This window comes from Gymnogyps californianus, chromosome 10 (assembly GCF_018139145.2).
Source record: "Gymnogyps californianus isolate 813 chromosome 10, ASM1813914v2, whole genome shotgun sequence".
NCBI lineage: Eukaryota > Metazoa > Chordata > Aves > Accipitriformes > Cathartidae > Gymnogyps > Gymnogyps californianus.
The window spans coordinates 4,354,612-4,370,776 of NC_059480.1; the positions used below are offsets into that span (position 1 = coordinate 4,354,612).

The 16,165-nt window shown below is 42.8% G+C and overlaps 1 protein-coding gene across 2 annotated transcripts; it reads right to left on the reverse strand.

Moving 5' to 3' along the window:
* Window positions 1-341: 341 nt before the first annotated feature.
* On the reverse strand, window positions 342-12,894 carry PLEKHB2 (pleckstrin homology domain containing B2). Of its 2 annotated transcripts, none has more exons than XM_050902111.1 (8): window positions 12,880-12,894; window positions 9,236-9,283; window positions 8,472-8,624; window positions 7,561-7,663; window positions 6,598-6,637; window positions 3,997-4,086; window positions 2,713-2,827; window positions 342-586 (listed from the first exon to the last, which is right to left on the reverse strand). In XM_050902111.1, exons 2-8 carry the CDS (start codon window positions 9,270-9,272, stop codon window positions 450-452), a joined length of 675 nt encoding a protein of 224 aa, XP_050758068.1. In that variant the 5' UTR covers window positions 9,273-9,283; window positions 12,880-12,894; the 3' UTR covers window positions 342-449. The 2 variants fall into 2 exon arrangements, with proteins under 2 accessions (XP_050758068.1, XP_050758069.1); XM_050902112.1 differs by lacking the exon at window positions 12,880-12,894 and adding an exon at window positions 12,630-12,674.
* Window positions 12,895-16,165: the final 3,271 nt, after the last annotated feature.

Consider the following 16,165-nt stretch of genomic DNA (forward strand, 5'->3'; position numbering starts at 1 on the left):
TTTCTGCTGAGCTATATGTTTGTCCAGGGAATGTTTAGAAGCCAGTAGTACGTATATACTAATGCAGGGCTCCTGTAAACCTCCTATTTGGACCAGATTTTAGACCCCCCAAAAAATCCATTTTTTCTACAGTGTTTACAATAATAGTCTGTTCATAAAGCTAGTGACTGCTACCATGTTACATTCGTGCTCATATTGATCCTTATCAGTACAAATCCTTATAACTCCAAACATCAGAACAGAATTCAAGAGCAGCACATGCCATCTCTAACCACTTAACCAAATGGTGCCTTTAAACTCTCCTTAAGACAGTTAAGAATCAGTTATTAAGATGTCACTACTGAAAAATAACTATTGTATTTCTTAAAGTTTAACAGTAAACAACATTGCCAATATATTATTGCACACAATAAAGGTTTTGGGAACTACAAAGATAAGGAACGGGTAATCTAGAAGACCCAGAATAATGATCCCAGAGCCATGCCAGTCGCTGCTCCAGCAAGCATGCCCAGTGCAAGATCTCCATCACTGTCACGGTAACGCTCTCGAATGATGACATGGTTTGCAGGGGGTTGGCCATAAGGTCCTAGGTAATAAGAGATTGTTAGGAGGAGGGCAAAAGAAATGCATATCTTAATACCATGCGTTGCGATCTCAAAACATGCCCATTCTTTCACCCTCTTCCTTCCATTGAACACTAAGATGATGTCAGCTACAAAGGTAGAATATATCCCTGCTTTGGATTCAGCCTCCACATTTATTAAATAAATCCAGAGGCCTAGCAACACTTCTAGCCTTGTAAGAGTTTAATATCTGGGAGAAAAGCTCATCACAAATGTAAAATTGAACGTTGTTCTGCATTTATATTAGCAAAGAACCTATGAATTACTCGCATCATTCTATCAAACACTTAGTGGATTTAATGCAAGAAATGGGTCTAAAAATGGATTCAACCTTGAAGTTAAGGCAAATAGTGTAGTTCCCCCCCCCCAAAAAAATCTTTGCGGGGGGGAACAGTGGTTTGTCAGAAACCGTGTATCAGTTATTTACTCTACAATTACTGCCTACTACTTTAATTCAGCCTTTACATCCTGGACTGATCTGTTGTGTGGTGACAGCTGCTACATTTCTTTTCAGATTAATATTGGCCCGGTAGTAAGGAATTAACCTAAGATTCAAGAAACCACCAATTGACCCTTGCTCTGCAACAGACTTGTACAAGCTCCACCTGTCATGTTTTGTGACTTAGCTCCTACCTGCAAAGCAAACATAATAGTACTGCTTTCCCTTCCAGACATTTCAGGAAGATTAAATATTCTTGAAGATACTGCAATGTTTTTTGTAACAGATACTGAAGTAATCCAACTAATAGAACTGGAAAAGGCTCTCACTGGCTCTCAATGATGCATGACTGGGAACCTCATGAAAAGGATTATGTTAATTCAGAGAATGAGCAATGAAGCCCAAAGTACAGGGGTTAAGTTAGTTGCTAGGGGTGAACTTGACCCCTAAGATTTAGTTGCAGTAACCCTAGTGAAGGAAAACATCGAGGCTTGGTTACTATGCCTAACCTATAACTAGTACCTTAAAACACTGGACTTGCAAACTGTTTAGGAGAGTTACTGTTTAATGCTGCATTTTTATCATACAGGTTTCTGAGGCTTGATGTCCAAGGCCTGCTGGTAGTTTTTAAAAATGATTCTTGGGACTTTCAACAAGCTGCTGCTTTTCAGCTGCTGAGAACCAACAGAACCCACCTTCCTCTGTGTTTGCATATATATGATCTGTATCTTAGGACTTCACTAACTTAGATGAGGAAAGCTTTAAAAGCTTTAGGCTGATGCACCTCCCTTGTAACAAAAATATGGAAAAGGCAAATGAAATAACTTGACAAATGTCAAATGGAAAAAAAATCTCCCTCAAAACTGAAAAAAATTCTGAATACAGATTCTTGTTTGCAGAGCCAGATTATAAACAATTAGTAAGTTAAATCTTCTGATTTGTATTACCCATACTACTCTAATGCCCCAATTCTGTAGGACTGGGACTCTCTACGCAAAGCTAATCCTAAATTAAGGTGACTAAGCTTAAAAGCATACCCTAAAATTTTACTCTTTCCTCTTTTATTGGGACTGAAAGCTATACAAACCTGAACACAGCAACAGAAGACTTCAGAAAGCTGAATGTACTGCCTTACAGCAATTCCAGCATGCGGGGAAGAAACCAGTTACAAGCATGCTTTGGGAGTGGATTTACCTCTGAAACTTGCATTTAATTCTGAGGTCGTAGCTGAACATCCATGTTGAAATAATTAAGCTAGGTATAAGAGCAACAGATGAATCAAAAGCTCCATCAATGCCCAATATGGAGTACTCAATCAATCTTGTTCTGGCTCTTCTATCTTTCCTTAGAAACCATGCTGCCTACTGTAGTTAGAGAGTTCTGTGTGCCTCAAAAAGAGTTTATGAAGTAATTTAACTATATTGGGATCACATTGGGAAGGTTAAATCACTTAATACAAATTTCACTGGACGTGCTTTGTTGTCAAAGGGTAAGAGGACTTGGTTCCAGTTACAAGTCAGGTTTCTTTCTATCACTCTGTTGTGCAGGAGTGGTGGGTGGTAAAGGATGGTGATTAATAGAATTAAAGCCAGAAAGACTAACTCAAATAGCTTCTATAGGAAGGTGAAGGATATGGTTGATACTGATTACCTTGATATGGATACTGATAGGGAACAGCATAAGCTTGTCCGTTGGAGGCATAGAAGACTTGAGGACCAGCAGGGGGATACGCACCATTGTACTGATCGTAGCCATAGCCATAAACCTGGTGAAATTAAAAATGTCCATTACAAAAGTATTCTTTGCTATGTATCTGATTATGCACTTTGTTCAATTCTCCCTCATTTCTAATGCAGTCAAAGTTTCACTAAAATATCCAGTCCGTACTGATATAGTCTATCTACTCCCTGGAAAGGATTCAGAACAGCTGCATGAAAAAATAAGTGCTCCTAAGCAGCATTCGCTCTCCACCCTTCCTGGATGGTGAATGGCAGAGGCAGGGCCTGGATCATCAGGCAGAGCCACAGCAGCCTTACCAGCTTCTCCTCTCTGCCCTCATGCCAACAACAGCTCTCTGGAGAGCTCAGAAGTGCCAGATAGGCAGCAGCTGATCCCAAGAAACTCCAACCAACTTTCCTCTAGCACACTGCAAGTAAATGTCAGATTCAGGACAAATGCTCTGTAGCCGTCTGTTTTGGAAGCAATTTTATTCTCCAAAAGAAGAGGCCCACTGCTAGCCCTGATACAGCTCCCAGTACCACATCTAGTTCTTAACAACTATTTCTAACAGCGAGGGGCTAGAGCAGAGCACCTATAGCTCAACAAGTAATACTACCCCAAACTATCCCTTTGTGTATCACTGCATGTCAGTCAGAACATCCAGAAATCCCCAATGTATACTGGTTCGGCCCCAATGCTGCTCCTTCTCCACTGCAAAAGAACTGCATCCAGGAGCTAGAGTTATTGTGTTGCTATGACATCTTGGATAAAACAAAATCCTTATGTGTTAAAAGTGACAGCTCCAGTCATTAAATCCTATTTTTAAAACTCCTGATTTTATATCCTTCCAGTGCTTACAAAATGTGAAAGTGTAGTCACACCTCCTTATGTTAAATGCTGCATGGCCAATATTTTTCAAGATTAGCCAAATAACTCCTGCCCTGTCTCTAAGAAGCTTTTTTTTCCAAGTTCACTGAGCAGCCGTCCCTTTATATACCTGCCAACCAAATCTGCCTCATTCTTTTCAAAGGAAATCCATCTCAAATAGGAGTGACAATAGATTGTTAGTGCCTTACTCTCACTCTCCTTTTCTACAAACCTTAAAGCTGGATCTAACTGTGAAACACAGCACTTTGGGAGTACAGTTTGGGTGCTTGAAGGATGGCCACTTCTGCTACCTCACTTATTTTAATGCTTCCTGACTGCAACTCTTACCTCAGGTGATGGTGTGGCATAAGCTGTATAGGGAGGAGGGGCTGAGGAAATGGCTGTCTCATCATACATCACATCAGATCCCACGTAGCCCTAAACACCACGGAAAGGTAGCAGTTATCACCTTTTCTACACACAGCCAGTTAGAGTAGTGCAAGGATTAAAACTTAATGATGCCAAAGAAAGAGTAACCTTTAGGCGTGCTGCATGTTAAGAAAGCAGTGAGTATTTTATAAAGTGCTGTAAAAAGAAACTACTTGGAGAGCAGACCTCGGAGAATACAAATGCCTGATCAACCACAGGAAGGAGCCATAACATTTCTTACCTCTGCGTGTGCACACACATGCATACGTGTACATGCAAGCACACCAACTCCTTCTATCATTTCATAGCCTCAGTTTTAGAAATTACCCTCTTGTTCATCCTCCGTTTTCAGATTAAAAAGTCTTCACAGCTAAGCTAGCTGCTTCCTGGCACCCTAGAGTGGTATCACCAAGTTCTGCAAGAGCAGATAAAGGAAACAAATGCAGTAGCCAAAAGTGGCACTGGAACATTTTAGCAGAACACTGTCACAGTTCTTAGCCACCTCTCACTTTCTGGCTGTGAGGAGACTTAAAAAAAAAAAAATACAGTAAGAGAGGTTTGACTGTACGGATTTGGGGGGCTTGATGGACTCAAACCCAATTACCTAGTTAGTTCAAGTCCTTGTTGGAGACCCTTAATAGCTTTGGAAAGTGCTAATTTATGATACTACTTGTGCAGAGAGCTACCTGCCCTCCTTTCAGTAGCAGGGGTCTGCCTTGCATGACAAAGGTGATGCACTGGCAAGTTTTGAATGCCATCTAGCATGGCTGGCAGCTGAGTGTCAATGAAAAGCAGCAGCTCCTAACTCCTGAAACCAGGAGTCGCTGTCTCACACATAAGCAAGATAAAGCCCCTAAAACTAGAGCAGTGTCCTGGTTTCGGCTGCGACAGAGTTAACTCTCTTCTTAGTAGCTGGTACAGTGGTTTAACCCCAATCAGAAGCCAAGCACCACACAGCCGCTCCCTTGCTCCCCGTCGCCCTCCCCCTGCTCCCAGTGGGATGTGGAGGAGAATTGGGAAAGAAGGCAGAACTCGTGGGTTGAGATAAGAACAGTTTAATAATTAAAGTAAAATGTAAAATTAACAATAATAATAATGAAATATACTAATACTGATCTACTACTACTAATAGTAATGAAAAGGAATATAACAAAATAAAGGCGGGGGGGGAACAAACCAGTGATGCACAGTGCAATTGCTCACCACCTGCTGACCGATGCCAGAGCCACGATCCGCACCTCCCGGCCAACTCCCCCCTGTTTATATACTGGGCATGACGTTCCATGGTATGGAATATTCCTTTGGCTAGTTCAGGCCAGCTGCCCCGGCTCTGCTCCCTCCCAGCTTCTTGCACACCTGCTTGCTGGCAGAGCACGGGAAACTGAAAAGTCCTTGGCTTAAGATAAGTGCTACTTAGCAACAACTAAAACATCAGCTTGTTATCAACATTATTCTCACACTGAATCCAAAACACAGCACTGTACCAGCTACTAAGAAGAGAGTTAACTCTGTCCCAGCCAAAACCAGGACAAGCAGACAAACCATAAGTATTGTGTCCTCCACATGAGGACAGTTCCTTCACTTCTCATTTAGCACCATGAAGAAGCATAGCATGGCTGTAGAGGCAATCGTGTCCAGGGTAGTTTTGTTATGACAAGTGTTCGCTTTTGGTATCTACAGATCTAAGTTATATCATATGACGGATGCCTCAGTACAGTGGCAATGTTAATGTGACCCATCAAAAACTGAGATAAGCTTTTACAAAACCCAGCACTTCCCCATGAAACAGAAATATTTCAGGTTGGTTCAGTCTAGCCATCTAAGGAAAGCTAGTGCTGAAGAGTACCCTGGAAGGCAGTCTGGAGGAAAAACAAATTAACAGTACCCACAAGTGGATGGATATGGTTCCCCAAAGATACAGTTCTCTAGAGAACTCCCAAGACTCACAGAGAGTCTTTTATGATTCCTGACCTCTTCACTCTCCACAGCTAGCATGCCAATGCAGAGGTAATATACTCCTTCTCAGCATGCCCGCACTCCCCTCCAAGCACCTCTTGCTCCTCCCCTAGTCTCCGCCAAGAAGCATCCCACAATGTAATGGATCTACATTAACAAACAGCTTCTTTGCAGTAAGCTTCCTTTAGCACTGCACCTGGTAGGCAACAAACACTAGGAGTGGAAAGTGCATTTTTACTGGTTACAGAAGATTTACTTTTTGCCCACAGCCTCAGTGCCCACTTCCCTTACAGACCAGCTTCCCAAACATCCACTTCCACCCAGAGAAATCATTCCCTGAAATCATTCACTTCCACCAAGCATGTATTTGCCTGGACTTGGCTGCAAGGATGGCATGTGTTTGTGACACAGAGGATCACCCACCCACAAGCCTTACCATCATGCTCATGACCCTGTTTTTCTCCAGCAGAGGATAGAACATGATTTCAGAAGTAAACTGCTGGACCACACGTAGCACTGATATGCTGCTTCTCTATCAGTATAAAGTCTAGGTAGTACACTTACTGTGTTTGTTCTGGCGTCCTGGAGAGCAATTTTCCATGCCCTGCAAAAAAACCCCTATTGTTTAGTGGAACATTGATAAAAATTAACGCCACTTTTTCTTTTTAGGACTATGAAAAAAACAAGGCTAGCAACTAGAGGTATTGCAGGAGCAGAGTTTAAGATACTGCATATATCAAAGCCTAATGATAGAGTAAAATGAATGCACAAAGGTGTTCCACCAAGACTGAGAAATAATTACTTTCTTTGCAGAGCTGAGAAGGAATGAGGAGGAACACGAGAAGGAACAGATGCGGTTTTGAAGGTCCTCGCTGCAAGCACAACAGCTAGGTAATACGCAGCCATGCTCAGGATAAGGTAATAGGAAGAGATGCACTAGGGAAGTTCATCTCCTGCCTGAACAGTTGCATCTGTGCTGACTAGAAAGTGTAGGTCTTGACGCTATTACAGTTTAACAGAAGGTACATATACTTCACACAGATACTCCCATACCATATGGCTGGGAGCATGCTCGATGCACCATGCAGACTTGGCAAACACTGATGATAGAAGTTATCTAACTATACATAGTTAAGAGTTATGAGTTCACAATAATGGAGTATTCTTCCTTTCACTACTGATTGGGATGTCCTTGGCCTATGCAGGGTCATGTACTACTTGAAGAATGGGAAAAGTGAAAAAAAAAAATCTGTTCAGCAAGTCTTGCATTAACCATATTAATAAGAGTCTTTTACTCCTCCTCACCCTTCAGTGTTTTCAGTGACTTGCAGTTAGTTTGCATGAGCCAGACAACTTCTTATAGGAGAGCTATATTTTTTGTCACTGAAAGCCTGCTTTTACTTGCTTCAAAACTTTCTTAAAACGTGTCTCTGAAAGTCCGAAGGAAGGAAAATAATTAGGGATAGAGAGAAAAAGAAAGATAAAAGAGGAAAAGGCAGCAAAACCAATATTCTCTGGCAGACGTACAGGCAGTCATCTGCACTCTCTGCACAGAGGTTGACTGTCTTCCCATCACGGCAAACAATCTGCAGTAAACAGTCTCTCTGCTTCCCCTCTGGAGGCTGGAAATCTGAGTCAGAAAAAAGAGGCAAGTTATGAAATGTCTATAACCAGAATTTCATGATCGCATTTACAAGAAAGGAGACAGTTTATGCAAAAGTCTGGACAAAATAAACTAGGGCCAGTTTTAGCTGCTTTCCATGGCATCAGAACAAATTACAGAAGGAAATAACCTGTTCTCGCTCTTTAGAGTGTCCTGAAAGTAAGTAGCTCTGAACATCATTCCTAAGAAATGCAAGTCTTACAGCGGAACCAATCCATACTTAGCAATAAGTACTCACCAACACTTGTGTCCTTCACTTGTGTCAGCATCAAGTGGAGTACTAACAAATGCTAGAAGTGAACGCATCAAGTGGAGTACTAACAAATGCTAGAAGTGAACTTAGTAATACTTGAAAAAAATCTGCTGAGGTTTCCCATTTCTAGTCCTGCCTCTCACTCCAGCCAGCACTATAATTACAGCAGTAACACTCTATAATCAGACACACAAGTCTACTGTAAACATCCCATTCTCACGTGCATGCCTGCCACTTGCATATATGGTACACTGTCCTCACTGAGTTTTAAAAGGAAGTATCAAACCCTAACCTAATCTATCACATGGTCATACCACACCCTCGGTATCTATAAGGGAATTTAGTAGTTGGTTGGGTTCAGGTTTTTTTCGGGGGGGGGGAGTTAAACAACAATGAAGTTGCACACTTCTTGGACATGTGTACTTCTGCATTAGTGTTGTAAATGGTATGCTGGGCAGGCACTGAAGTTGTAAAGATGTAAAGAATCTCTGAATACACAAATCCTGAAGGTTTCATTATTACCTCGACATTCATTCCCCACTCTGAGGTTGATGCAATGGATTCGCATGTGGATTTTATCTTCTATATCATGGCGATTTTGATCATCATAGAATATTAAGCGGCCATCAGACCACAGGTCAAACCAGTTCTTCTTCCAACGCCGTAAAATAGTACCTTAAAAATCAGACAGTCACTTTTGAGGGTACATATTAGGAAGTATTTGTGTCCTAGAGTTAAAAAATAAACTAAGAAATCCTTCACAGTTGCCCCAGACTTTCTGAGGTGCCCAGCAAAATCCTGTACTACAACATCCCCACTTCAGAACATTACAGAATGGGGTCCCATATTTTATCTAGTATTCAAAGTCACAACTGAGTTTTATTTTAAGTGCATAACCTGGCGCTTTAGTTCTAACTTGCTGCAAGAACAAGCAGAGAGCATGACTAATTGAAGACATTAAGTTAAGGTGTCAGATAAAGTTTCCAAGTCTCCACTTATACAGCACTAATTACAGAGCAGCATCTGAAGCTGAATGCCCATCAGACACCTCAGATATGGTATATCCTGTTTCCCACTGGTATACCCAAAAGGTCACATGGAAATGCTGTCATGACAGGTCATTTTGTGAAGTGTCCTAAAGGCAAAAAAAAAAAGCCAACAAAAAACAACCCACAGAGCTAGAGACTTGTTTCAAGAAAGACCTGGGAATTACTAAATTGCTCTGACGTTTTTGGAAGAAGTTAGACACAGTGGGGAGAAAAGGAGGTAAAAGGCCCATGACTTACTTTGCCGGAGCAGCCATCCGCTCTTCACAAATGCCATTGTTGCTTAACCTAGTGGACGGAAGAGGAAAGTGAGGGGGAGAAAAGCAGTCTTCAGTATTTCACAATAACACATTAGAAAGAGGCATCTCAAGGTATAATATCATACATTATAGCTGCGTGTACCCAGCTAGTATTGCAGAGAGACACAGTAGGTCTCAGCTGAAGGTATTCAGTAAGGCACCACTAGTATTCTAGGACTTAACAAATGGAACAAATGTGCAATTGTAGCAATCCAACATGACTATCAGAGACGACTTTTAAGTTTAACTGGAAAACGCACAAGCTTACAGCTACCACTCTTGCAACATGGGGAAGAGACAGACTGCAGTGACTGCTTCCTGACTCACCACCAGTTCCTTTCAAAGCTGTTCTCTTGACATATGTGTGCTTCCTGTATTCTGCAGTCTCAAGTTACTAAGCACCCTCACTTCTTCCCCACCTCCCTTTTTCTGTACTTCCTCTTCTGTTTTTTTCATTCACTGGCTCAAAGTCCAGCCAAAACAAAATCTGAAAGAGTTTAATCTTAATCAGGAAGGAGAAAGCTGGTTTTATGACTTGTATTTTTTTCCAAATCATCACTAGATCCCTCCAAGATGAATTTAAACAAGTAAAAGTTAAGCCCATAAAGTGAGATACTCGTTTCTCCTCAACTTTTAGATGAAGCTTGAAATGGCATGGGAAGGACCCTGCATTAAATTCAAGTTCTCACATATGACATTAAGCACTCAGCCACTGCACTCTGGTTTATGAGCGTGCTAAAGAAAAGAGATCAAGCATAGGATATATTGGAGGATGAGTTTTTATTTTATAGCATAATGGTGTTCTGACTATTGTTCTAAAATGGATTAATAAAAACACAACTATCTGGATGCAATTGAACTAGAAAAGCAAGAACGGAAGCATTTTAAGCCTCCCTTGAGAAGGCTGCCTTTTTTAGAAATGATTTGTGGGGCTTGTAAGCCAATATGAGAGACAGATACTTAAACCTACCAGATAACATTCTACTTGTAGCAGCATAAGAAGAGGAAGGGAAAGGTGGCATAGTAGATTTGATAGACAGAGGAACTCCTCCCAGACAAGGAATGTGTTTAAAGCTGGGGACGGAGGAAGAGGAGAGAGTTTTGTTACCTTCTAGTAAAATATAAAGTTAGTAAGCATCCACTTATTTTCTGATAGATGTATATATGCCATCTACTGGATATTACTTGTAGCTGTGTCCCCTTCACAGTACTGGGCAAATACTGTAACACACAAGTAAAGACTATAGCCAGCAGGATTTCATATTGAAGGAATGCCACATCCAGCGCAGGCTCGGGTGTGATGGTGAGAACCACCTGCAGGTAAAGTTCAAACTCCAAGATAAACCTCTTACTCTTGGCTTTTGTACAGCTCGCTGGGAAAACAAACATTTAGCTGACAGCCCATTGAAAGGGAGTGTCAAACTCCTATCCTGCTTTAATCTTGGTCACCCAGTCCTGCCCTGAGGTCTAAGCATGCTGTTGTCGCTTGTCTACAGAGGGAGAGCTTCAGAAATAGAGGCCAATTTATTCTTCCAAAGTAACAAAGCAGTACAAAGGACCTGAGCCTCATTCTCCCACCACCCCAGTATATGCTACTCTGCCCCTAGATTCTCCTTTACAAGGAAATAGTCTTCTTGCTCTTCATTTTCACAGGAATGGGTGTCTCCAATGGCACTTCCATGTCTTCCACTTTGCCCACTAAAGTGAAATCACTGTATATTTCCAGAGGCCTTTTAATAGTCTAAGAGCCAATAAAGAACTTGCATGAACTTCAGTTATGTTGCAAGTGCTACATTAGGCCACTGAATGTTTATTGCTGCCTTTAAACCTACTGTGTTAGACAACAGCATAGTTAGATTTAACTTAGACACATAAAGGGGAAGAAATTAAGAAGAAAACATTTCTCTTGACAAATTAAGTTTTGCCTGCGATTACAGAATGTCTCACAGCTATCTAGGGCTACAACAGCAAAAGTGGCTTCAGCAGCTGTCCAGCACCTTGCATGTAATCTCAGATGCAACAACTACATTTTCCCAACACAGAATTTAAGTGCCCAAAACTTCAGCTCTGGATAGAGAGCAAGGAATCACACAGAACAATCTGTCAGCACTGAAGTAGGAGGTGCAAAAACAATTAGATATTCTCCTCTGGTCCTTTTTAAGCACAAGCACTCACTTGAAGTCCTGTACAGTATTCACAATCAACCCACATTATGTTTAAAAGAGTATTTGCAGAGCTAGAGGATAGCTTGGCAAGATCAGTTGCAACTGAGTATTATTTGCTTATTAAAATAGCTCAAGTGCAACCAACATGGAAAATGGGATTTAAACAAAGATAAATCAATTTATCACCGAGCTCAACAGAAGTTTCTTGGTGACTGAAATCTAAAAGTAGTAGTACCCTAAACTGAAGACGTTAACAGTAAATGCAGCAAAGGGGTGGGGCTATTCCTTCCTGCTCCCTGGAATAGCAGTTTTCGTTTTTTGCAGAGAATATAATGTGGAATATCCAACAGTCTATTCCAGTTCACTTCTTGTTCTCAAACCCAGGTGGCTGGTAGGAAAAGCAAACTTCAAAACAAATCAAGCGTTTCTACCTGCAGCTTGTAATTACTAGAGCAATTTGATTAATGCAGTCAAACTAGCAATGGACCCAATTCTGCAATCCATGTAGATGGAAGGGGCTTAGCCACACAGTCTTAACTACAGAGCTGAGTCCCAGGCGACCAGCTGTGCCCACTGACACCTCACTTTATTCCCAAGACTTCAGGTAGAGAACTATACAAAACTCAGAGGAGTGTTCAAATGTAACCCTATTTGCCCCCCTCCCCCTTAAAACAAAGCACGTTTTCTGTTTTTGGAACTTTCTGACTCTGCAACTAGCTACATGCAGGCCTTTTTTCCGTGAAGTTGTGTTTATTTTTTACTATCCAATGCCTAGTTCTACTGAGAGATGTGGCTCTCAGTTCAAAACCTGTCCATACGTGAGCGAGTCACTGTTCAGGAACAGGCAGTTTGGAGAAGCACCATCCCACCTCTTGCCTCTCCCGCCGGGGACAGCCTCCACCCGACAGACCTCCTGGGGGCTAGCTGGCCCGCGGCCCGGGCTCGCTCCCTCCCCTCCTGCCCCGCCGTGACAGCAGGCAGCTTGCCCACAGCTCCGCCTGGCCAAGGCAAAGCAGCAGCTCCGCTCCCCGCGCCCCCCCCCCCCCCCCCCGGGCGCTCGCACGCTCCCTCCCCGTCACCCGCCGCCGGGCTGCGGGCTGGGCGCGGCTGGCTCGCCCCGCAGAGGCCGCCGAGCCCTGCCCTGAAAGCTCCGTGTCGCCCTCCGCGTACCCGGCAGCCGGGCCGACAGAAGGGACCCCGCCGGCGCTCCTCCGGGGGAGCCCCTTCCGGCCCCGGCAGCTGCGGTCCCGTCGACCGCGCCGGCCCCGGCCTACTCCGCGGCCCCGCTGACCTTCGCGCGGCTGGCGGCGGCCGGGCCGGGCCGGGCCGGGCCGGGCCGCCGCACGGAGCCGTGCCCCCCGCCGCCCCCGCCGCCCCCAGCCGCCGTGCCCAGGCGGTGGCGGGGCGCCACCGCACCTACCTGCCGCTGCCGGCCCCGCTCCCGCTGCCGGCCCCGCTCCGCCAGCGGGCAGCGCCAGCCCCGTCCTGACGTCAGCCCGCCGCGCTGCACCGCCCCGGCCCCGGCCCCGGCCCCGGCCCCGGCCCCGGCCCCGGCCGCGGTGGCAGCGTGGCCCGGGCTCCCGGCGCCGCCGAAGCCGGGCCTTGCGGGACGCGCCGTGTTTTTCGGGGGACCCCGCGGCGTTTGGTGGGGACGTGCCGGTCCCTGTTCGGATACCTCCATGGGGGAAGGTGTGGTGCGGGCCAGTGATCCAGTTACGGCTAATGCCTTCCTCCCCCAAGACACACAGTTTCTCAGTACTTTAAATGCATCCCCTTCTGTACAGGTTAGCAGTTGGCACTGTGTCAGCCCCATCGCACTTAAGACACTTAGACTTTTTTCTTTTCTTCCTATCTTGTTTATGATTATGAAAGGGCCATTTTCTGATCTCATGCCACAGAACTGCAACAGAGAATGACAGTCACTTTGTTCAAGCAGTCACACAAGTATTCAAGGCCAGAAAAGGCGAGCTAGCCTGTGGCCTCTTACATAAAACAGACAGAAACTGCATCTCGGTGATTCTTGCATGACAGCTCTAAATTCTATTTGGGTCAGTGCTGCCCGCACACTGCAAAATCTGAAATGATGGAGAATGCACTGTGTCACTAGCTAATTATCTTCACAATTCAAATTGTGTTTTCCATTTCTAACCCAAAATATATGAGATAGTTACAGTTTAAAATGAGGAAAACCTCTTACGGCGATGTAGTATTCCCCCTGGATGATGGAACTTCCTATTAGAACTTTTCCCAGGCTCATCCTGGTAACATAGGAGGGAATATGACTCCTATCATCACAGTAAGTAAAAAGAAAAAAAAATCATTAATTTGTTTGCTTCAGCCAATCTCTTTTTGTTTTAAGACTGGACAATACAGAAATAGTATTCATCATAGTTACAATTTCACTTAATCTGTCAACAAGCTCCTAGATTTCCTCCTATCCATCTGTTCTGTCTTCTTGAACACAACAGCAGTTCTAACCAGAAATTACATAGAAAGCCTGTGATAGTGTAGTTCATGGCTGTAGTGTAGTCCACGCTTTGATATATCTTTGAAGTACCATAAAAGTGGTGAAGGCAGAACAGGAGGGATAAAGAGAGATCATCTATCTGTGAACAGAACTGCAGGTTTTAGAAACAACCAGTAAATGAGATTTATGTAGATCAAATTCTGTTTATGTAGGAGTCCTTTCTCTGAGGCTAAAACTGTTCACCTTTCATTGCTGAAAAAGTATTTTCAGCAACTTGGAGGTATTGGGTTAGAGGTGGAAGGCAAGACAATCTTTAGACGGGGGGAGGGAGCAGTTTTCTTTTGGAACGAAAAATACTCCTCTTGAGGATTTGGGAGCCTCAGCAGATCCTATCCTTGGCGAGCAGTCACTAGGGGACAGCTGCTTTTTTGGCACGTGTTCAAAGCATTGGCTGGCTGGGTTCGTATAAAACTTTAGTTTTCAGATTAGGTTTAAAACCATTTTAAAATTCATTGAGAAACTGTCATGGTGTTTCCTGAATGAATTACCTTCATGGGCACAGAACATGAAGATTTTGTTTAGTAGCTGTTTGGGACCATGTCCTATACTATGTTGACCTTGGAAACTCAGTTAGGGCTGTGAACCCAGAGTCAGGGCCACTGTCATGGAAGTTCTGTGCCACGCAGGTCCTATCTGAGGCTGTACAACAGAGGCACAGACCTTCAGTCTGCCAGAAACTCAAGCATATGCTGCAAACCCATGCAAACATATATTAGGCTTATCATCTCATTAAATTCTGAAATGTTTTGAATTAAATATATTGGGCTCTGCATTTGCTGATGAAACTTTCATCAGGAAGTTTCTAACTAGCTGTGCTGCAGAGCTGAAGGCCTGAGTCTTAGTACCCTGAGCAAAAGAACTAGAATATTTAGATGAATACTATTACAAATGTGGATTGTTTTCAAATTGTTTGCCAGCGAAGTGTGGAAGTGAAGGCTTTTGTTGAAATTTTCAGCCTAGTCATAATCGCACCTTCAGTTTGGTCATGTTCAAAGCATGATGTAACATTCATCCCTCACTAATAACATAAAAAAAAATGTTTGGAATGTTTCAGTTACCAACCCCCATTTTTTTACTCACATTCTTGTCCTGAATCAAAGAAATCAAGGCTGAAGTTCAGCCTGCCAGTTGTAATTGCAACACACCAGTTAAAATTCAATTGGAAAATTAAATTTCTAAATGCCTAAGAAATTGCTATTTGGAAAAATTGAGCCATATGGTGATTTCTAATTCTGTGTCATAATGCAGCTGACATAATGCATCTCTTCAATACATGCTAAATTTTGACTGCCACCAACGCAAGCATTTGAATTTTCACAGTCATTTGAGGGTCTTCATAGATTCTTTATATGCTGCTGAAATTTAAATTTCAAATTTCCTACTTTGGTTCATAAAATATAATTAGACTCTAAGCCAAGCAGAATACACATTTTCATTATGGATAAACAAATTATTTTAAACAAAATACATGCCAGCATTATAATTATAATTAATGCTGTTAATACTACTACAACTAATACAGGTCTCAACCAGGCTAAAAAAATCATGTTAAGAATCAGCACTGCTTGCAAGTTAATGAAACGAAAAATATTAAAATCAAGAAAAATATTAATAAATGGACCAAACAACCTTGGTTGCAACAGAAAGATCAGGAGAGCTGCTGCTGGAGAACACCTGAATAAGGAATTAAAAGAACTAGGACTCCAAATTTATTATATGGTTATTATTGTATTTATTAGTTCTTCAAAGCTTAAACATGAAGGTTATGGGCAACTTGAAAGTAGTTAGACATTAGGTGAGAATAGCAGAGCAGAAGATAGGTCCAAAAATAAAGCAAGCTTGATTAAGTGTTTGTGAAACTAACCAACTCTGCAATAGTTTGTACATAGCCTATAAAGTTTCCCTGATGAGAGGGAGATGGAAAAGAACATATTTCTAGTTTTCCAGAAGGTTGTATTGTCTTAGCCATGTATGTAATAGTCCCAAACAGAAAGGTAAATCATAGACTTGGACAAAAATCTTTATCCCCACTGCCTTAACATACTTCCTTCTCTCCAGTGGAAAAGACTCTTAGCTCTTAGCTCCTACCATTCCTGTGGGTAATTGACCTGCACCCAGGATTAAAATTCCTTGGCACATTTTACCTGCACAAATGAATCTGTGATCAGTTTTTGTCACA